General features: G+C 38.8%; 1 protein-coding gene across 6 annotated transcripts in view; it reads left to right on the forward strand.

Annotated features, from left to right (window-relative positions):
* fermt2 (FERM domain containing kindlin 2) overlaps nucleotides 1-23,509 on the forward strand; it is a 149,995-nt gene that overhangs the window by 93,845 nt on the left and 32,641 nt on the right. For 4 of the 6 annotated variants that reach the window (XM_060829157.1, XM_060829155.1, XM_060829158.1 and 1 more), the window contains exons 5-10: nucleotides 1,793-1,825; nucleotides 2,029-2,254; nucleotides 2,355-2,457; nucleotides 3,060-3,167; nucleotides 22,790-22,924; nucleotides 23,343-23,392. In XM_060829157.1, the coding sequence (XP_060685140.1) occupies nucleotides 1,793-1,825; nucleotides 2,029-2,254; nucleotides 2,355-2,457; nucleotides 3,060-3,167; nucleotides 22,790-22,924; nucleotides 23,343-23,392 (655 nt within the window). The remainder of the gene's footprint in view (nucleotides 1-1,792; nucleotides 1,826-2,028; nucleotides 2,255-2,354; nucleotides 2,458-3,059; nucleotides 3,168-22,789; nucleotides 22,925-23,342; nucleotides 23,393-23,509) is intronic. The other 2 variants (XM_060829159.1, XM_060829160.1) reach the window with 1 other exon arrangement.

Below are 23,509 nucleotides of genomic sequence, written 5' to 3' on the forward strand. Positions count from 1 at the left end.
ACACTGGTAGAGTTATTAAACTGATTCCTGTAACCTCTGCAAAAGTACAAGCTTTGCCCAAACATTGACTTGATAACTGTTATTCAGACATTGGTGGTGTTGGTATTGTAATAAACATACTATTTGTCTTCTCACATTGCTGACCAAAGTAGTCTCACCAGATTTCTGAGATACTTTCTCTCCAGCCCCCTGCAATGACCACAAGAAATTGGGTCAGGAATCTATCCCCATTAAATTTTCATTGACACTGCAGTCACTTCAGATGATTCATGTGAAAGCAAAGGTGATCCTAAAGGACTAAGAATGGAGGTAGTCATAGGGAAAAAAAAGTACTGAAATTCTTCAGAGTTAACCTGGTGAGGGCCCTCTGTAGCATGTGCATCAGAACAACACTAAAGCAAAGTGCTATAGATAATGGCAATCTCTAAATAAAAGTAGAATGCTGGAAACACTAGATTATTCTGGCAGTATTTATGAAAAGAGTTGATATGTCATGCCTGTAGTCACTTATCAGTTCTGGTACCATTGCTTCCCCTGCTCCACTATAATGACAGATCTTAATATCAAAAATTTACACTAACGAGTAGGAAACTTATTAATAGGAACAATGGAATCTCAAAGGAATTTCCCCTCTGGGAACATGATGGTCATACACAACAAAGACTTTGCTGATCAAATAAGGTATACCAATGAAGATTACTGCCACTCAGATGTACAGGATCAATGCATTAGTAGCGATTTGGTTATAGCACTGTATTAGTTACATATTTTTATAGAATCTTTGATAATCTTCAAGCATTTTTTAAAACTCCCAGCAAATGAAATGGATCAAGTTATTTTTTGAAAATAAACTTGCATTTATAATAGAAGATATTATCACTCTTAAAAATGGCTGAAATTAAAGTGGGGTTTGTAACTCATTGGTAATTTGGTGAGCCCATCATCTGATTGGCAGATCAACAAGATAGAGTGCATTTATAATATAAGAAGAAAAGATTTCCCAATAAAATTGTAATCAAGCCCAAATAGTCTCCTTCAATTTTCCTGGGAGAAATCCTCAAATGATATTCTGCTCCTTCTGTCAAACTTCTACTGCTAAATTATATGTAATATGAAATTTGTGAAATGTGATAACTTTATTTAATTGAAACCAATTCACCATGTCTTTTGCCGTCTTCAATTCGGTGAAATGTATTTCTATTAGTCATTTAAATGTTCGTATTCAGTCCAGTATTATAAGTCCCTGCAATAATAGTTGCAGTTCTTTTGCTGTCTTGGAGATTTTATTTCAGTCACATTGCTCACGCATATTGTCTAGCTATCACCATTGTTAACAAAAACCGCATCTCCAAATCCTCACTCATTTGGGCTTTCATCAAATAGTGGACGCCTCAATTTATCTGAAAAATGTATGGCATGTGCCAAAACCAAACATGTATGCCATAAAGCCATGTTCATTTGTTAACTTTGGGATTTTGTTTTGTTTCACTGTTACAAGATTTCAGTGTGCACTTCCTCCAGACAGTGCTGTTGTTATCTTTGACATCTGAAGGTTCACTAATTATTTTACTGTTGTTGACGATGAATCAAGCTCTGTATAAAGGAGACACGATGAATCCATGGTACCGTTAAGTTAATTTGTGTAAATTGTCCTTATCATTGGCCAAGCTCTTGATGCATGTTGTTTGCTCTGCTTGCTTACTCACTTTGCTCTGCCTGTTCACTGTGCTATGCCTTGCTTGTTCTGTGCTCTTCTTACCCTTCTCATTTCCTCTGTTTTCCTCTTCTGTAGGCTCTGATGTTCTTTATATTGGTCCATCAAAAGGTAAGCTCCCAATTTATCAAACTTCATGATTAAATGTATTGCTGTACAATACATAACTATAGGTACTTCGTGTTATGAAAAACACAAAGTAAAACAGTTACATAAAAAATTATGTTATTGATTCTGCAGATGTGCACCTTACCAGTACCCAAACTGGCAATTAACCATAAAATTATATATTTTTTCAATCTTTCTCCTTTCAGGAAGTATTTACTCAAGCCCCGGATTATATAGCAAGACAATGACACCAACATATGATTCAAGAGATGGTAGTCCACTTTCCCCGACATCAGCTTGGTTCGGTGACAGTCCTCTGTCTGAAGGCAATCCTAGTGTTCTTGCGGTGAGCCAGCCAATCACCTCTCCAGATATTTTGGCACAGCTTTTCAAACCGCAGTCTCTCCTTGATAAGGCAAAAATGAATAAAGGGCAAGTTGAGATTTTTTGTATCTTTCTTTCAAATGCAATTTTAAGTATAAAGTTCAATCTTGTACACTCTTATTTTTAACTTCTCCATATTTTCTTTTAGATGGTTAGATTCATCAAGGTCCCTGATGGAGCAAGATGTTAAAGACAATGATGTTTTAATGCTCCGATTCAAATATTACAGTTTTTTTGATTTAAACCCAAAGGTACGAGTTTACAGAGAGAAATACCATTTTGAAGTTTTTTTTCTTCATGAAGTGTTTTCCAAATTTTGCAACAATATAGCAACATTTATTATTCAGTATCATTGAAAAGCCAATTATGACTAGCTTGTGCCAAATTGTGTTGCAATGTTTATATTTAAAACCCTGAAACGTACGTAGCAATATTGCAAGTTTGATTACAACACCATATTGACCTATGTATCAATGTGCAGATTATAGTTTATTAACTCCATTATCCAGCACTTAACCATTGTAACTAAGATGTGACAACTCATTTCTGGTTTTGCATAGTCTGTTTATTTAGAGTATAAATCTTTGAAATTGTAGGACAATATTTGCTGTAATTACAATCAATGCTTCTATGGCGATACTGCATGTAGTAGCTTCATGGTGGCACTGCATATTACAATGGGATAACTTCAATGATTTCTATTTGAAGTGCTGTTAAACTACTAATTGAGCATTTATCTATTTTAAAAAAGAACAATATCTGCAGTGACAGTCTTTATTATAGTTTCTGAATTTTTGTACTATCTCACAATGTTTCTACAAAGTTGTGGTAATTCTAAACATTGATATTTCAGTATGATGCAGTGAGAATCAACCAACTTTTTGAACAAGCTAAATGGTGCATTCTTCTGGAAGAAATTGAATGCACAGAGGAGGAAATGATGATGTTTGCAGCTTTACAAGTACGTAATAATGAAAATGAAGTGAGAAAAATCCATTTCAATGAAACTTTGATTTAATTGCAACATTAGAAAGCTTCAGTGCTGGGATAAATTTCCCTGAACTTTGAATGCCTTTATTGCACTAGCTGTAAACAGTTTTGGAGTTTTTGAGAAGGACAGAGACTGCAATAATGGGCACTATGCCCAGAATATCATTGGACAATTCTGCATGTTCCATAAAAGTATTTCTGAGTTCAAACATACTGCAGAATGATGAGATCAGTATTCTATTTTTAATGTGTGCTTGAGCAAAACTGCTTTACATAATTTTCAAATGAGCAACTTTTCAATTAATGTTGTTGTTAGCTTTTTGATCTCATTACATGGAGAAATATGAATTTCAGGTAGAACATCATTTTCAGGCCGTGCAAATGGTAATAATTATTTAGACCAAAGACATAGATCTTATCGTCTAAATAATTAATTATTTAATTAATTTGATTGTACTGCTCATCATTTAAGGTGAGATCCACACACAGTATTTAACTCAGGCTCTAGGACTGGCTACAATAGCCATATCTCTGATATTTGAACTGTAACTCTTCAGTGGACTTTTGCAGTTTCATTTTTATTTTTATTGTTGTACATTCTAGTAACTGGAAAGTTAGTGGGTGGCATGGTGGCACAGTGGTTAGCCCTGCTGCCTCACAGCGCCAGAGATCCGGGTTCAATTCCCGCTTCAGGCGACTCTGTGTCGAGTTTGCATATTCTCCCCGTGTCTGCGTATTCTCCTCTGGGTGCTCCTCCCACAGTCCAAAAATGTGCAGGTTAGGTGAATTGGCCATGCTAGATTGCCCGTAGTGTTAGATAAAGGGGTAAATGTAGGGGAATGGGTCTGGGTGGGTTACGCTTCGGCGGGTCCGTGTGGATTTTTTGGGCCGAATGGGCCTGTTTCCACACTATAAGTAATCTAATCTAAGGTCTTGGATTTAATTTTTGGTAACAAAGCTGGAAAGTGGTTAAAAAGGACATTTTGCTGACAACGATCAAAGTCCTCAACCAAGGAAAGGCTGATTTTAATACAACTTGATATGATTTGGCCAGAGTTGACTGGGAGCAGATACTTTCAGGTAAACCTGTCTCAGAACAGTGGGATGAATTCAAAAAGAAAATAAGGAGAAAACATGATTAGCATGTTCCAACAAAGAAAAAGGCTGGTACCATAAAATCCTGTGAACTCGATATCAAAGGATATACTGCATTGGAATAAGAAAAAAAAGGTATTTGGAAGATAAAAAACAACAGAAGCCCTAGAGGTCGATAAAATGTGCAAGATGGAACTTTAAGGGGAAATTAGCAGAGCTAAAAGGGGATATGAAAGGGTACTGAGGGTTAAAATAAAGGAAATCTTAAGTTATTACAGGTGAGAGGTAAGACAATATTAGAGTACAGTGCTTTAAGGACCAGAAGAAATTGAGGACTGCAGATGCTGGAGATCAGAGTCGAGAGTGTAGTGCTGGAATGCCCGAAACATCGATTCTCCTGCTCCTTGGGTGCTGCCTGACCTGCTGTGCTTTTCCAGCACTACACATGCTACTGAAGGTGTCTCAAATTGTAGAATTAGCCAGCAAAGGACACTCTGTTTTACAAGTGTTTTATTTTACATCTATAATGTAGAACAAACATCAGATTCCAACTTTCCCTTCTGACATTTTCTCTGTCCAGAAGCCAATACCCTGCCAAGGATTGACTCGATTTTGATCTTATTTTGACAAAAACACTATGAACTCAACCAGTTAACAGTCTGAAAAATGTTAGCCCTTACAGTTATGGCAATCGTAGTGTTGAAATGTTGTACATCTCCCTGTTCATCCCCTCACTCTACTGCAGAAGTGAAAATTTGATGTAGAATCAGTTGATTGTATCTTGTGAGAAGCAAACTAAGAGGGCTCCTGGTTTGTGTTGCTGTTTGTGAGTTGTATTTGATACATGTAGCAGCTGGTGTCTTTGTCTAGTCATGTGCAAAATATGGAAGATTCCTGAAAAGATAGTTATTAAATGAAACTTGTATGTTTCTTCTTGTGTTCTTTTATTACCCATTATTTCCACACACAAATGATTTGTACAGTTTATTATTTTGACATTTGTTAGCAATGTTCCTGTGCTTAATTATTTTTACAGGAAAATGTAACTTGAATTTGTAGCATCAGCATTTTACCCATCATCCTGTACTTTAGAAAACAACATCCTATTAATAATAGATAAATCTAAGAGTATGGTTGTGTTGGTGCCCAAATGTTTGTTAACCTGACTGACAGCAAGGTACCTGTAAGCACAGTTCATTGGCATTTGATTTTTAATCTTGGAACATCATCTTTGTGTGTATATTTAAAATTTTGCATAAATAAAGTTTATTTTTGCTTCCACTCTTAAGCTTTTGTCACTTAACCTTCTTTAATCTGTGTCCTTTGTTTCCCAACTCTCCTCATTTATTTAATCCCCCAGCGTCTCTAATCCTTCCAGTGAATTTTCTCTGCACCTTTTCCAAAAAAATTAACTTTTTCAAGTTGTGGTGCTCCGGATTTAACCTAACAACCAAAGAATTAGAGTCAAGACAGTGGTGCTGGAAAAGCACAGCAGGTCAGGCAGCATCTGAGGAGCAGGAGAATCAATGTTCAGGAATGAAGGGCCTAATTTCCTTTACCTCTTTTTATAAAGTCAAAAGTTCAAGTTATTAAAAATGATAAACTACGGCCAAGTTGATTATCAGACTGGGTTATTGGGAAGGGATGTACCTCATGAGGTGTGCATGTGTTTATGTGAATTGTTTTCTCTCCAAGCAACAATCTCACGCATTAGAAGTAAGGAGCAAGGATATTTGTAAAAGGATCTAGAACAGAAACTTACTTCAGCTGCTACAGTGCTTTTATCATTTTCAACAGTGAAGGAATACCATTGCTCATTTAATCAAGTGCTCAGTAGGAGCCATGAACTAACATTTCCCTGCATCTAAATGTGGTAATTTTAAGTGACTACAGAATGTAGCAAAGAAGGAGTTAATAAATATCGAACTGGAAATGTGGTATGGTAGTTTACAAGTGTTTTGCTAAGTCAGTTTGCAGCTGAGAATGCTGTGTTTAGATTTGGTCACCACAAAATAAGGTAAAAATGACTTTGATAAGGAAGTGTAGAAATTATACAGATCAGAGCATATTAACCCCAAATAGCTGTATACTGTATTGAGAAAGATCAGAATAATTTAGAGTCAAATGTGGTAAACCCAGATGACTACTTCAAAGCAGCACAAATGGAAATCTGTGAAACTGTATTAAGAACTTTTCTCCAAAATCAGCTTCATTTGTGATACTTAAACAACCAACTGAGATATTTGTGGGTTACTTTAAAAGAGTGTTTAAATAGTGTTTGGAGAGAACTCGGGTACTGACGAGATGAACTTTTGTTTTCAGTTATTTCACTTCACTGATTTTTCTTTGTATTTTACACCATAAGTGTATAATATATGATTCACCAAATCAGCTTTTTTCAGCTAATGATTGAGCAAAAGTATTTCAGACGTTTTTTATCAACTTGATGTCTTACACATGTGGAAACTGAGCATCACGTTTGTCTGCAAACCAGTCTACTCTGAAATTAATACTAGTATAACTTCTGTTTTCTGATGAAGAAAACGCAACTGCGTACCCAGAACCAGAGCATTTGGGAATAGGACATCAAGAACTAGGTTTGACCAGATAGGCAGAGATTTAGCACTGACCTCTACACACTGAAGCTAGGTGCCAACTCGAAGACACCTCCTCCTACTGCCTCCTCGACCACAACCTCATTTCCCAGTAGCAAATCATAATCTCCCAGACAGTACAAAATCTCATCACCTCAGGGGATCTCCCACACACTCCTTCCAAACTCATAGTTCAGGAACCCTGCTCTGCCCAGTTCAACTTCCTATCCAAGATCCACAAGCTCAATTACCCCAGCCTACCCATCGTCTCTAGATTGGGACACCAACCATGCCATCCACCTCGTCCAAGAGTTTCGTTTACCCGGGCCCCAGCGCCTCATCTTCATCATGGACTTCCAGTCCCTGTACACCTCCATCCACCATGACGAAAACATCCAAGCCCCCTGTTTCTTCCTTTCCTGGCATCTCCACCAGTACCCTTCCACTGACTCTCATTTGTTCAGCTGACCTGGTCGTCAATCTCCATAATTTCTCCTTTTGAGTCCTCCCATTTCCTCCAGATGAGAGGGGTAGCCGTGGGTACCTGCATGGGTCCAGCTATGCTTGTCTCTTTGTCGGCTATGTAGAACAGTCCATCTTCCACAGTTACACCGGAATCATTCTCCACCTTTTCCTCCACTACATTGATGACTGCGTTGGTGCCACCTCATGCTTCCATGTTGAGGTTGGACAGTTCATCACCTTCATCAGCACATTCCACCCTGACCTTAGGTTCACCTGGACCATCTCAGATCCCTCCCTCCTATTCCTGGACCTCTCCATCTCGAATCAACACTGACTGACTCAACACTGACATCTTCTATAAACTCACCAATTACACCTCCTCCTACCTGCTTTCTGTAACAATATTATCCCTTATTCCTAATTCCTGTGCTTCTATTGCATCTGCTCCCAGGAGGACCAGTTCCACCACAGAACACACCAGATGGCCTCCTTTAAAGTCTGCAATTTCCCCTCCCACATGGCGGTTGATGCCCTCCAGCACATCTCATCCACTTCTCACACATCCGCCTTTGAACCTCCCCCCTCCAACCACAACAAGGACAGAACCCCCATAGTCCTTATCTTCCACCCCATCAATCTCAACATACATCGCATCATCCTCTGCCATTTCCGCCACCTATAAACAGACCCCACCATCAGAGATACATTTCCCTCCACACCCCTATACACTTTCCATAAAGACCGTTCCCTCAGCGACTCCCTTATCAGGTCCATGTCCCCCACCTGGGCCATCTCAGTGAATCACTAACGTTGGTACCAATGTCCTACCTCACCAGAAGCTGCTGTTAATCAGAGGCCAGCAGCTTCAAAATCCTAGAGATCATCCCAGCACCTTCCCCTGCCACTGCAGGAATTGTAAAATCTGCACCCATACCATCCCCCTTGCCTCTGTCCAAAACCCCAAAGGAGCCCCAAAGATTCACCTACTCTTCCACACGTCATTTACTGTATCCGTTGTTCCTAATGTGGTCTGCTCTACCCTGGGGAGACTGGACACCTACTCACAGAGCACTTCAGAGATCATCTCCAGGAAACCTGTACCAACTAATCCTATTGCCCCATGGCCAAACATTTCAACTCCCCCTCCCACTCTGCCAAACACATGCAGGTCCTGGGCCTCCTCTATCGTCACTCCCTAACCACCTGATGTCTGAAGAAGAACGCCTCATTTTCTGCCTTGGGACCCTCCAACACCATGAGGTCAATGTGGATTTCACCAGTTTCCTCATTTCCTCTCCTGTCCATCCCCCTACCTCACCCCACCTTATCTCAGATCCAACCTTCTAATTCAGATCAAACTCCAAATAGCCATCAGCTAACTGGCAAGCTGGATACCTTGATCACTAACCTTGATACCGATGTCCTACCTCACCAGAAGCTGCTGGTCAATCAGAGGCCAACAGCTTCAAATTCGTACAGATTATCACTGGAGTCCCAGAGTTTAGGGGTTGAAACAGTAAGAAGCTAAGTGCTTTTCTTTCCATTCTCATGGGGAGGAGGTTGTTTGGAGAGGTGTATTAGGGGAATTGGAGGGCAATGACAACGGGATGAACTTCAGCTGTTGTCCACTATCTGAGCTTGTTTTGAGCTAAGTGGAGTTCCCCAACAAACCTGACAAGCAGGTACTCTGGTTTCCCAATCATTTTTGCCTGTTGAGAAGGACCATTGGTGAGTGAGAGCCATGGGTGGCAGTTAATTGTCCTCTGAAGGATCTTAATTGGTGACAGGTCAAAAAGATTACCATACACCTTTCTCACCCAACACTTAATTGCTAAGTTGGCAAGAAGGGGTCAAAATCTCTCTGGGACCATCTCTCCCATGTAGTTGCCCTTAATGCCCCCTTCTTCACCACCTCCAAGGAGAGGGTAATGGCACCAGAAGTTACTAATCTGTTGATTGGCACTTGAGTTGTGATGCAATACTTGCCCCCTCCCCCCCTTTTTTTTAATGTGTATTTGTTGGATGTTTTCTCAAATTGCCCTGAACAGTTCACAAAGATATCCTTTTCGGCAAATAATATGTATCCTTCCTAAGACTATTAGAGATAGGAACAGAAATTAGGCCATTCAGCCCATCAAGTCTGCTCCACCACTCAATCATGGCTGATCAGTTTCTCAATCCCGTTCTCCCGCTTTCTCCCCGTAACCCTTGATCCCTTAGATACTCAAGATCCTAGCTATCTCAGTCTTAAATATACTCAATGACCTGGCCTCCACTGCCTTCTGTGGCAATGAATTTTCTGCTGAAGAAGTTTCTTTTTATCTTCTCTGTAAAAAGCCTTCCCTTTTACTCTAGGGCTATGCCTTCGGGTCCTAATCTCTCATACCAACAAAACATCTTCCCAACATCTACTCTGTCCTGACCATTCAGTATTCTGTTTGTTTCAATTAGGTCCCCCCTCATCCTTCTAAATTCCATCAAGTATAAACCCAGAGTCTTCAAACGTTCCTCATATGTTAAGCTTTTCATTCCTGGGACGATTCTTATGAACCTCCTGTGAACACACTCCGGGGCCAGTACATCTTTTCTGAGATATGGGGTCCAAAACTACAAGCAATACTCGAAACATGGTCTGACCAGAGCCTGATAGAAATACATTCCTGCTTTTATATTCAAGTCCTCTCAAAATAAATGCCATCATTGCATTTGCCTCTTGAGTGGGTAGGTGTGAGATATTTTGAAGAGGTGTAAAATCAGAGTACACAAAGCATCCAAACCTACTTCTGACTTTTGAACCTAATGAATTATTTGACCATGCGACCCCATAGTACAATTGGGAAGATTACTATGTTTAGTAACAACCTGGTAGTCAAAATCTCGTGTGTTTTTTCACTTTAATGAAAGTAAGAACATTGTCACAATTCTAACCTTTTAAATATTTGAAAGTGCTTTCCAAATATTAGGTTACACCAGCATACAGTTACTTTATAGGAAAATATAAGCAATTGTATAAATATCTGCAAAAGGTATGAGTGATCTCTTAATCTACTTTGGTCATGTTGATTGAAAATGGAATATTGAAAATGGAACAAGGTTAGAATTCTGCTAATCTTTGAAGTGTGTTTTCTTTAAATGTACATTTGAACAAGGAAGTTAATTCTTAGTTTAATGTCTCACCCAAAGAAAGGCACATGGAACATTCTTTTGTAATGCAAATGAATGTAGCTCATTGTAAGTGGCAAAAAAGATAATTGAATCTGATCAATACACTGCATGTTTTATATTTGTATCTCTTCTAGATTTAATCCTTAACAAACTTGTCATGAAAGGAGTTTACTTTTTAAGCCAAATGTACTCCGGTTTGACTCCTGGGAACTAAGAGTTCAGTTGGCTGGAAGACAAGCTTGTGATGCAGAGTGACATCAACAGTATAGGTTCAGATCCTGCACTGGATACGGTTACCATGAAGGATTTTCCTTCTCAACCTCTCCCCTCACCTGAGGTGTGGTAACCCTCCGGTTAAACCACCACCTATCATCTCTTTCCAATGAGCAAGCAGCCCTATAGTCTGGTAAGACTATGGTGACTTTAACTTTTTTACCCAAAATACTGAAACTGCAAAAAGAAAATGCAGCCAGTCTAATGCTATGATGATTGAAGAAATTTCATGATCATGGTAATATTTAGATATTCAATACATCTTAACTTATGGAAAGTTATTGTCTTTATCTAACAACTGTGAATTTGAGAGTTTATGAAGAGTTCTTGCTGCCCTGTTAGTTTTTTGCTATCTACCAACTTAGTTTGTCTTCGGGATATTTGTGATGTGAGCAACTACATTTGTGATGTTTTGAGTACATATGGCATCCATTTTACTGTAACTTTCCTTTTGAGAAAAATTATCCAAGACTACAGTGTCATTTTTTTCTTGTCAGTAAGAATGGTACTTTCCAGCTGTGAACTCCATATACACCAAATCCATAGCTGATATTTTCTCCCACACCCCCTCAAATTCTTCTTTTCAGTCAAATGTCAAGGAACATTACATGCTTTAATTATTACCATATGTTGAAATAATTGTAAAACATTAACTGCACCCATTATTTAATGGTTTTATAAACTAAAACTCAAATTCATAATTATTGATTTGTAAGTGTATTTCATACTTCAGGTTATTTTGTCAATATATACTCTCTTTATTGACTCTATGTATACATCATCCTATGGCATTTCAATACTATGCCTTTTGACCTGATGTAGTTTCAGTTATACCTTAATTTATTTCATTGTTTTTCTTTTATAAATGGTTCCAAAGAGATTATTTAAGATTTAGATCCCTAACAGCTCCTGGCATAGTCATACATCATGGAAACAGACCCTTTTGTTCAACTTGTCCATGCCGCCAGGTTTCCTAGGTTCCCAAACTGAACTGGGCCTGCCTGCATTTGACTGTAGTTTTTACTAGAAGTGCAGTGACTGTTGATTACCTGGAAAGACCTGCTAATTTCCATCAGGCCTTTTTGAATGGAATATCTGTCTGCCCTAAAGCATGGACGTGGAAACATGGTGTGTATATTTCACGAAGGCTGAAGACTTGAATGTGAAGATGGTTTCTGATTTAAACTAATCAGCAGCTTCAGAAAGAGAGGTAAATCATGGGCCCTCCATAATAAAGAATTCTACAGATTCACTATCCTTTGAGACAAGAAATTCCTCCTGATCTGTCTTAAATGGATGACCCCTTATTCTGAGATTTATGCCTTCTGGTCCTCGTCTCTGCCAGAGGTGAAGCAATCTTTCTGCATCTATCCTGTTAAGAAAGTATTGGAATTCACAAATCATATTAATTCCAGAACTCTGGACATGCTTTTCTGGTGTATATGTTAAGGACTTATTTGCACACAACTTGGTCATCAGTCTAATCCTGCTAGATCTGATGGAAATTCCAGCAGGAATTTCAAATTTGAGACAAGCTTTTTATACAAGATCATAAAGATATAGAAGCAGAAGTAGGCCATTCAGCCCAATGAGGTTGCTCCACCATTCAGTGAGATCATGACTGATTTGATCATGCTCAACTCATTCAACTTTTCTGTCTTTCCCTTGTAACTATTGAGTCCTTGAGTTTCTCTGTCAACCTTGAATACTTAATGACCTAGCTTCAATAACCCTCTGCAGTAAAGCATTCTATAGATCCACTATCCTCTGAAAGAAGATATATCTCCACATCTCTTAAATGGGTGACTTCTTATTTTGAGATTATGCCCTGTGTCCCTGGACTCTTCCACAAAGGTAGCAATCTTTCCACTTCTACCTGTCTAGCCTCCTAAAAACCTTTGTTTCAATAAGGTTGCTTCATTTTTCTAAACTCCAGTGGATATGGACTCAATCTCTCCACTCAAGATGCTCCCTCCACAACAGGATCAACTGAGTGAATGTTCTTTGGGCTGTCTGCAATGCAAGTATGTATTTCCTTAGGGTGTAGGTTTGCTCGCTAAGCTGTAGGTTTGATATCCAGACGTTTCATTACCTGGCTAGGTAACATCATCAGTGGCAACCTCCAAGTGAAGCGAAGCTGTTGTCTCCTGCTTTCTATTTATATATTTGTCCTGGATGGGTTTCCTGGGGTTTGTGGTGATACCACTTCCTGTTCGTTTTCTGAGGGGTTGATAGATGGTATCTCAATCTGTGTTTGTTTGTGGCGTTGTGGTTGGAGTGTCAGGCCTCTAGAAATTCTCTGGCATGTCTTTGCTTAGCCTGTCCCAGGATAGATGTGTTGTCCCAGTCGAAATGGTGGGTTCCATTTTGACTGAGACAACACATCTATCCTGGGACAGGCTAAGCAAAGACATGCCAGAGAATTCCTACAGGCCTGACACTCCAACCACAAAGCCACAAACAAACACAGATTGAGATACCATCTATCAACCCCTCAGAAAACGAACAGGAAGTGACATCACCACAAACCCCAGGAACCCCATCCAGGACAAACATATAAATAGAAAGCAGGAGACAACAGCTTCGCTTCACTTGGAGGTTGCCACTGATGATGTTACCTAGCCAGTAATGAAACGTCTGGATATCAAACCTACAGCTCAGCGAGCAAACCTACACGCTAAACCTCAACCTGAGCTACAAACCTTCACAAACCTTGCAAAAATATATTTCCTTAGATGAGGCCCCAAAACTTTCACTGTATTCCAGCTGTGGTCTGATTAGTGCTTTGCATAGTTTTAGCAAAATCTCCATTTTTCTTTTGTATTCCATTCGCTTTGAAATAAAGGCCAGCATTTATTTGTGTTTTCTGTTGACCACAGTACTTGGATGCTAGTTTTTTGTGACTCACATACATGGACTGACGAATCCCAGATTTGTGGCTTTCTGCAATCTTTCTTCATCTAAATAATATTTGGCTCCCCTAATCATCCTGCCAAAGTGCATAATCTCACATTTTCTCATATTCTATTCCATATGCCAAGTTTTTGTCCATTTGCTTCAGCTGTCTAGTTCCCACTCCACTGGTTACAGGTTGCAATTCTCAAAATGTCCCCACCTTATTCCAACTCTCCCTTCTATTAGTCAGACAATCATCTGTTCATGCTAATAAGGTACTTTCAACCTGGGTTGTTGCCTTATTCTAGCCTATCATGAAGAAATTCATGAAGGGTTCCTGAAGAAGGGCTTATGCCCGAAACGTCGATTCTCCTGCTCCTTGGATGCTGCCTGATCTGCTGCGCTTTTCCAGCAACACATTTTTCAGCTCTAGTCTATCATATGATATCTTTTCTAAAGTCTTCTAAAAATTCAAATATATTACATCCAATTTCTCCCCATTATATATTCCACTTGTTACCTCATCAAAGAATTTAATAAATTTGTCAGGGCATGCCATCATCCCTTTTGTGAAGTTGTGCTGATTCTGCTTGATCATAGCATGCATCTCTAAATACTCTGTATTACATCCTTTTTTACAAACTTAAATTTTCTCATAACCAAAGTTAAGCAAGCTGGCCTGTAGTTACCTGTTCATTGTCTTCTTCCTTTTCTCAATAAAGGTGTTATGTTAGCAGTTTTCCAATCCTCTGATCTTTTTCAGAATCTATAGATACTTGAATATTACCAATGTATCCAGCATATTTGTGGATATTCTTTCTAATATTGCAAGATATAGATATATTCATGTACATGTGGTTCTTGGGATACTATGTGGAATTCTGAATGATTCTCTTACACAAATAAAGGATGATAAATACTACTTTATAATGCTTGTGCCTTTCAGATTTGCTTCTCCATCTCATTATTTGAAGGTCTATAGAATACCCCAGGTCATATGATCATCCCCTTTTTTTGCTCCCGTTTCCAGGTGAACAAAAAAGTTCTTCAGCATAGAAAAACAGATAGTTAGTTTAGACAAAAACAAATTTATATTTATGTGTACAGAAAATCCAATCCAAAGTCATTTAGAAAGTTCTGGAGCTTGATGTAACAATCAACTTGTTGTCATCAAATGTTTCAAATGTTCTTCCTGTCTTTGCAGAATTATATGAATTTTAAATAGATCAATATATATTTCCTAAGTATTTTTTGGCATCTAAATGCCTGAAGCTCAAGGGATCTCAATATAATATTCACATCCATCATTTTCAAGCAAAATAATAATAACTAAAATTGAAAGCACAAGTGTAAGCGGAGCAATCCATTCCTATAAAGTAGCATTCCATTGAAATATTTAATGTAAAGTTTGGATTCTGTTTCCTCCATCAAGTGTGAGTCTGTTTTTATACCTTTTTGTGAAGTATATCTGAAACCTATATTGATTGATTAACACTTCTTTGCATCCATTTTTGGTAACGTTAGCACTGAAATTTTATGCTCTGTTCAGGTCGTCCTTTGTTTTTGGGCAACAGCTGTTTATTCAGGTCATTGTCAGTATTGATAGAATGTCACATGCGCAATTCATACTATTTCAATGATGGAGCAGTAGCTTCTGCAGTTGCAAATGTTCAGATGTTACACTCCTAATAGATAAATTGGCATATAAAGTATAATACTTTTGCTGTTGCTAGCAACATGCTCACAGAGAGAATTTGTTTTATTTTAACCTAAATATTGCCATATCTTCAAGCAGCTATTAAAGCAAAAAAGATTTATTGGCATGGTGTTGGAGAAACTCAGCAGGTTTTGCAGCATGTGTGTTCCAAGGAAGAGTCCTATAGGACTGAAAATATTAACTTTGTTTCTTTCTCCACTGATGCTGACGATCTGTTGAGGTGTGCCAGTGTTTTCTATTTTTTATTTCAGACTTCCGGCAGCATTTACAGTATTTTGCTTTTATTTGGGCTATTACTGACTTATTTTTTCAGTGGGTTCACGGTTGAGCAATGTTTTGCTGAAACACCTTGGATTTGCTTCTTTTGGGGGGTGGGGGGGGGGGAGACTGCTGGTGCATGTTGTGTCTCATAATTGCATATGCGTGCCCACCTAGAGCTGCTGAATTCAGACATTGTCTGCTCTAGAGGTACATCTTTGTATCTCAATAGGAATGTCTACTGCCTGAGGACCTGCATTGTTCTTCATGTTGCGATGAAGGTAACCACCACATCAGCTTCTATAGCTTCAATTGAACTTGGGCACCATGGGAATCTGTAATAGCCAGGTGCACTACAGACCTAAACTTATCAAGTGATTGCTGTTATAGGTGTCTGGAACAGCCATGAATTTTACATTTGATGTTGATAGATGGCTTATTTGCTGCTGATGCTATATCCTGAGCATTTGCTTTTAGGAAGTTATTGTCAATGGTAATTTGCCATTCCATTCAACTTTTTTTCTTTATTCATTCACTGGATGAGGGTGTCACTGGCTAGGCTAGCATTTGTTGCCCATCCTTAATTGCCCAGAGGCCTGTTAAGAATCAAAAAAAGGGACCTTAGGGGCAACGTTTTCATGCACAGGGTGATGCGTGTTTGGAATGAACTACCAGAGGAAGTGGTGGAGGCTGATACAATTACAGCATTTAAAAGGCATCTGGATGGATATCTGAATAGGAAGGGTTGAGAGGGATATGGGCCAAGTGCTGGCAAATGAGACTATATTAGGTTAGGATATCTGGTCGGCATGGACAAGTTAGACCGAAGAGTCTGTTTCCATGCTGTACATTTCTATGACTCTCTTTCATTGCTGTTGGTCTGGTATCACATGTAGGCCAGACTAGGTAAGGATGGCAGTTTACTTCCCTAAAAAGACATTTGTGAACCAGATGGGTTTTTCTGATAATTGGCAATGGATTCATGATCATCACTTATACTGTTAATGCCAGATTTCTATTGAATTCAAATTCCACCATCTGCCATGGCGCCATTCAAACCTGGATCCCAGAACATTACCTGGGTCTCTGATTAACAGTTCCGTGATAATACCTGTTGGCTGTTGCCTTCCCTCTTGAAGCAACAGAACTAACCATTCCCAGAATGAGAGGTATGGGTGTTAGGATGCAGATGAGCCACAATCACATAGACTGTCAGAGCATATTTAAGACACAAAATGGCATATTCCTGATCCTGTATATCTATGTTGTCACATAATTCATTGATGCCTTCAATAAGGAAACCTATTTCCTGATGTTAATGTTTATGAAGGCACTAATGGTTACTGTTGAAGGAGAATGCTTCTCCATCAATATGGCATCTTCCTTGTATTGGGAGAAATTGTTTTAATATTGAGATGCCTCTTCTAATACACTGACTCTTTGGCATGATGCACAAATTGTCCTTCACGAATAATTCATGAAATAGATGAAGGCTAATAATGAAGTACTGTCTTCCAAAAGATGGTTGAGGAATAGATCTGAGATCACCTTGTTGAAGTGGAGGAAAGCATTTTTACTATCATGTATACAGGAAACTGCTATTGGGACAGATGATGGTGCATATATTTAGATCCCAATTTAGTGCCCACTTTAAGTGGAGGAATGGAGTGTGATGATTGTCCAGCTTTTTAATTTTTGGAGGCTGAGCAGTAACTGATGTGTGCTATTCTAAGTGGTTGAGTGCTTTATTTGTTTTGGTCAGGTCACTGGAATTCTTGCATTACTATGCGCAGTTTCCATTTTTGATGTGATTTTTTTTTTGTGTGTGTTTTCCTCCCATGGAAATCTACTAATTATCTACCCAGTCCTGCCTTAAGGAAGCAAGTTGGTCTCACTGAAATTGTACTTCTGCTTGCTGCCCACTTATCACTGCTTCTGCTGTGTGTGTAATTTCAACCTACACCAGACATGCTTGAAAATGGGTACAAAAATGCTCTTCAGTGATCCAATGCAGTTGGTTGTTTGTGAACTGAGTGATTCAGTCAATGGTACATAACCGCTGCTACACCAGTCTGATGCTGCAGTGTTCAACTAGAATTGACCTTCTAATTTTCAAATATTGAGTAATAGAGAGATGACTCTCAAATTATGGATTCAGCTGTGGAGAACATCATGAACAATCCATGATTCTATGATGCAAATCTAGTGCACCCACAGTACCTTACATAAATGAATGTCAGAAACACATATCTATTTATATTAATAGATTGTAGTGTTGAGGATATAACTAGAAGGAAATTAATGTTCTACATATCCAAGTTCTTAAACATTTTCAGTATTTGTTATCATAGCTGGATTTTATGGGCCACCTACAGGCAGGAACCAGACCGGAATACCTGTCACACAGCACTGTGCTGTCAATAGTATATCTCCTTCTATCCAACCATCATCACCCCTCTGTGATTTTACAGGCAACAAGGGAAGACATCCGCCCATGGCCCAAATTGAGGCCCACATCACACAAAATTAACAGGGAAAGGCCTGCACCCAACAAGCTGCCTGGCAGTCTCTCCTTGCACCTGCTGGCCATTGAGGGCATTGGGGATGTCTCTTTTCTGGGTCCCTGGTGCTATTCAGATGCTCCACTGTTGCTGTCTTTCCTCTATCTCTGGGCCCGTCATCCTGGAATTGGCTGTTGCTCCCGGAGGCCCTGTAACCTTGGTGTTGTTAGTCTCTGCCCAGAAGCTCCCTGAAGGAGAAAACCATCTTAGAAATGTACAGCAGTCTTGCCTAGTAACAACTAAGGGCCCATTAGTCAAAGCATTAAATTGTGGTGAATCACTGAGTTGGGCTCTCCCTTGGCATTTAAAGAACCTGCCCTTTGGTTTATAATCCAGTTCTATGTGTATCAGCAAAGTTGGGTGAGAGTTTAATGGTCATCAGCTGGTGTCAATCCTGCCCTCGCTATTTCTGGGAACCCCATTAGGGATAATTCCAAGTCAGATAGCCCAATGGCCTCTATTTGTGTTCCTGCTTCCATAGAGGCAATCTTCCACCACCCTTTCTGTACATGAGGGATGGCTCATCTCAAAGCTGCAACAAATCAGAAATGGTGGTCACTGCTGGTACTGAAAGAGGCCCACCAATGACCAATATCTGGAAAATCTTGGCAAAGTGGGTTAGTGGGGTCAGGGATAGATAGATCACTGGGGCTTGTTAGGGCTTCAGAAGAGTTGGTCAGGAGGCTTTGTTGTGAAGGACAGGGGTGTGACTTTCTGCAGAACCCGTCCTTGCCCATGGTGGATCTGCTGATGCAAAAGCTGAGAGAGTGACCCACCCCCATCCCACCCTATCCCAACAGATCAGAGGCACACTTGCCTTTGAGTGGTTCTTTGACCTCCATTTGCCTTCAAGCAGGAATGCCATCCTTGACCTTTCCCACCTGAACTAAATTGCAGAGAGTTGGGAAGGTGTTATAATCTTCACCGCATCCTCCCATCTGATGATACGCAGAGAAAGCATGAAATTCCACTTGATGTTTAAATCATGTTTTGATATGTTTGGTTGTAATCTCAAATGAAAACAAAAATCTGTGTCAGTCAAATTTATTATCCTCGCCACTGTTTATTGGTGATGCAGTTACTTTTCTATGTGAAAACCTCTGCTCTTCTAAATTTCTCCTGAAGTATATGCTTTTAGATTTCTCCACTATCTAAAGCATGGAACTACATTCCTTCAATACTTTACTGAAGCACTGAACTAAAGCTTAATTAATTTTTTGTACTGGCTTAATAATGCGCTGGAGTTATGTGCAAGGCTGATACCATTTTCATCTGGATTCAGAAGATTCAAATAGAAAATGCCAGAATTCAGCACGAGAACGTGAAAAGACATGCTCATTCTTCAGTTGCACACCTTTCATGGGATGAAAGAAAGAGCTTTCTATTAATACAGGGAAGCAAAAATGTCAGTCATTTTCAGTCACTTTGGAACAGGTACAAACGACTAATAAAGATCATTCAATTTGCTTTTTGTGAACTTCAATGAGGTAAAGTGAGTACAAAGGAATTGTATTGTCATTTTTTCATGTTGCTAAAAAGTGGAAAAGGCCTCAGTTGCTTCTGGCAGTATTATTATACTTTTAGATTAGGAAGTTGAGGTGTGAATTATCATTGCAAAGCTGTTTTTACAGTACTGGACTGTGCTTGCAGAACCAATATAAATGGATTCAGTTTTTCATTATCATTTAAATATGTACATCAATTTATGTTGTAATATATGCAGTTATATTGCTTTCCCTACTCTATCCCCACCTTACTTGCACTGACCAATCTTAGCTCCTTCCACCTTCAAAGGGTTAACAAACCTGAATGCCCAAAACATTTAACTTAATACTTTCTTTGACAACATGATGTATTTCTCCAGGGATTTTAAAAAGTGAACAATGTAGGCCTGTATATATGACACTGGACTAGAGTCCTAGGATTGTTTGATGTAAATACATTTTTAAAAAGGAACTGATTCCTACTTGTGTGCTTGTAAATCATTGCTCTGGTTAGAAATGGATATAGTACTGCATGTAGATATGGTTGCTAAATAACTATTTTAACTTTTGGTTTTAAAAGAGGTGCTGATTATGTTGAGGCCTTCATTTTTTTTAAGTCTTAGCAGTAAAGCAGTGTGTAAAGGCCTGCTTTTGGATGGTCTTGCATTGCTGTGCCATTGCATCCTCTAATTTTTTGTTACTGCTGAATGTCCCATTTGAGCCACGAATACCACAGGGAATGAATGTTTTCCCAGCATTGTTTTTAAGACCTTTGACATGTATTCCAAAAGCATGTTTCTTAAAATCTAATCGTCTTGCAGCTCAAAGTCAACGTTTTTTTCCAAGAAAATAAAGAGCAATAATAACTCTGGAGGTAAAAAGATGACATCAAATATGTTAATGTCAGGCAAGTATCTTAAGAGACAGAATAAGGCAGGGAGGGAAAAGACAGTGAGTGTTGTAGTGGACTCTAGATGGTAACGAAAGTGATGCAAAAGAACATAAAGGCATCTGACATGATTGAATCAATAGGTTTGGTTTGAGAAGAACAAATTCCTCCTCAGCTGACAGTTACAAATACTGTTTATTGTCAAACTAGGTCATGTACATGCAGGAGAATTGACCGTCGTCCCTTAGAAACTAGAGCAGGATTACATGTAAAGGATTGCAAAAAGCTGCACAGCAGGAGATTTAACTTGAAATTGTTGAATTAAAAGCAAAACTGGAGAAAACTACATGGAAACAAAACCAGATTTCGGATCTCTTCAAATGGAGATGAAGGAAACAGGAAATCGTGCTTTTGAAAGGAAAGTTTCTGAAATTGAGGAAGAACTATATAGGTTTTCAACATTTAGTAATGGTGTCTGCCTATGTTTGACATTCTAATATAGTTCAACAATTTAAAGGCAACCATTGAATCAGAAATCTCCGAATAGAACTTTTTCAAACTTGAATATTGTCTGTTAAATTGTGTTGAATTTTCTTTTTGAAATAGCCACTTAGCTTTCTATATTTATCAGAACATCTGACCATGACTTGTATTCATTTAGCAAGTCCCCCTACTTAAAAAATTTGCATATAATTTTTAATAAATCATACAAACCACCTATGTACCTAATTTTTGAGCCTCCAGCTCAGAATACTTTACACCTAAGCCTGTTTCTAATCAGAAACAACAATGTAAATATCTTGTTTCTTTCCTTTGACAAACCACTTTTTTTTTGTGTGTCTGTTTCATTCTTCCATTGATCACAAAGTCCATTTCACAGAACATTGGTGGGAATCATATTCAGACATGTCATAGTTGGTTTCAGCCATTCTTTCCAAAACTAACTCAGATTGCAACCAACTGTCTGAAACAAACTCCTAGTTTTCAATATTCACCTCTTGGCAACCTTCCTGTTACTAATGTCAACTCTGATCAAAGCCATTTGGGGGAATAGAAATTATCCTTGTTTATGGATTGTTTATTAATCAGTCAGTCTTACAGATTTTCTGATAAACCAGTTCAGAGATGTTAATTGCACACCTCTGGAGCAGGTGAGACTTGAATCTCGTTCTCCTAGCTCAGAGGTAGGCACACTATCACTATGCCTCAAGAGCCTCACATTTTCCTGTTTATAACTACCAGACAATTAATCATCTACCCTAATTATTAGCTTAACTACTTGCTATGTTGACACTTAAGCAGTGTAGTCCAGATCTTGCATGCATTCATGCATACAAAAATATGAGTTAAAAGAGGCAGCACAGTGGCTCAGTGGTTAGCATTGCTGCCTCACAACGCCAGGGTCCCAGGTTCGATTCCAGCCTTGGGCGACTGTCTGTGTGGAGTTTGCACATTCTCCCTGTGTCTGTGTGGGTTTCCTTTGGGTACTCCTATTTTCCTCCCACATTCCAAAGATGTGCAGGTTAGGTGAATTGGCCATGCTAAATTGTCCATAGTTGTTTGGTGCATTAGTTGGGGGGGGTCGAGGTTACTCTTCAGAGGGTTGGTGTGGACTTGTTGGGCCAAAGGGACTGTTTCCACACGGTAGGGAATCTAATCTAGTGGGTAATTTGGCCTCACAACCTGCTCTACCATTTAACATGGTCCTGGCTGATCTGTCTGTAGCTTCAATTTTGCATTCATTAACAGAACTAATTATTTGGGTGAATTCTCAAGAAGAGTCATGTTGGCCTGGAAACATTTATCACTCTTTGTCTCCACAATGTTGCCTGATCTGCTAAACTTCTCCTGAACTTTATTATTAAGTACATTTTAAAGTCTAATCACTGTTTTAATGTAGGGAGATAGACACAATACACCAAGAATGCTACATCTGAGTCAAAGCCGTCGTCTGGCTGAGGATGATTATTTTTGATCAGCAGTTAAACTGATAATCTCCATCAAAAGTTTCAAATACTACAAAAATATATGAAATTCTGCCTCTTGATGAAGGAAATGACCAAAATGCCCCTTCTCTAAATAATTTGGCCAAAAGCCTCTGTACTATGTAATGAAATAAAATGAGTGTTTGTTTTAACAAGTAATAAGTTGCTTAGTTTCAGAACATATACCAAATTAAGTGTTTTGTTTTCCCCAGTACCATATCAACAAATTGTCCATTATGTCTTCTGACCACCATATGAACAACAGTGAAAAAGAAGTGGATGAAGTAGATGCAGCCCTATCAGATTTGGAAATTACTTTGGAAGGTGGCAAAACATCAACCATTCTGGTATGTGAAATCATATGTAATTTTTAGCTTGTGATTCAGTGAACAAATCTGTAACTCAACCACTATGATTGGATTACTGTCCGGTACCTAGAAATATCCAGCACATTGACAGTCAGTGGAGTCATTTGTGCTCATTGTCGGAATAAACTTTAAGGGATGTTGTGAATTTACTCAAATGCAATAGTCCTGTTTGAGTTCTTGATATGTCCTGCAGCAGAATTGTTACTTTGCCTATCTTCTACTCCTTCCTTTGTTAATACTTGTGTCCTTTGTCTTTTAAACCCAGAAGTATTTGTCATATTCTGTTAATAACCAATGCAAATACAATAGTAAATTGCATTTTTTTTAAAGTTCTAAACAATGAATATTATCATACTATCAAATTGGACAATTAACTGAGAATTTATTCCTGTTTTAGGGTGATATCACTTCTATTCCAGAATTGGCTGACCATATTAAAGTGTTCAAGTAAGATTTTGTTTGTTCACATTTTCCAAGCTAACTCCTCCCTTATCCACTATTCTGTTCCCTTTTTTTGGTTTTGCTTTCTGGGGGGTAATGTTTCTACAATTAAATCCTGTCTGC

The sequence above is a fragment of the Hemiscyllium ocellatum genome, chromosome 8 (genome assembly GCF_020745735.1).
Source record: "Hemiscyllium ocellatum isolate sHemOce1 chromosome 8, sHemOce1.pat.X.cur, whole genome shotgun sequence".
In the NCBI taxonomy this organism is placed as follows: Eukaryota; Metazoa; Chordata; class Chondrichthyes; order Orectolobiformes; family Hemiscylliidae; genus Hemiscyllium; species Hemiscyllium ocellatum.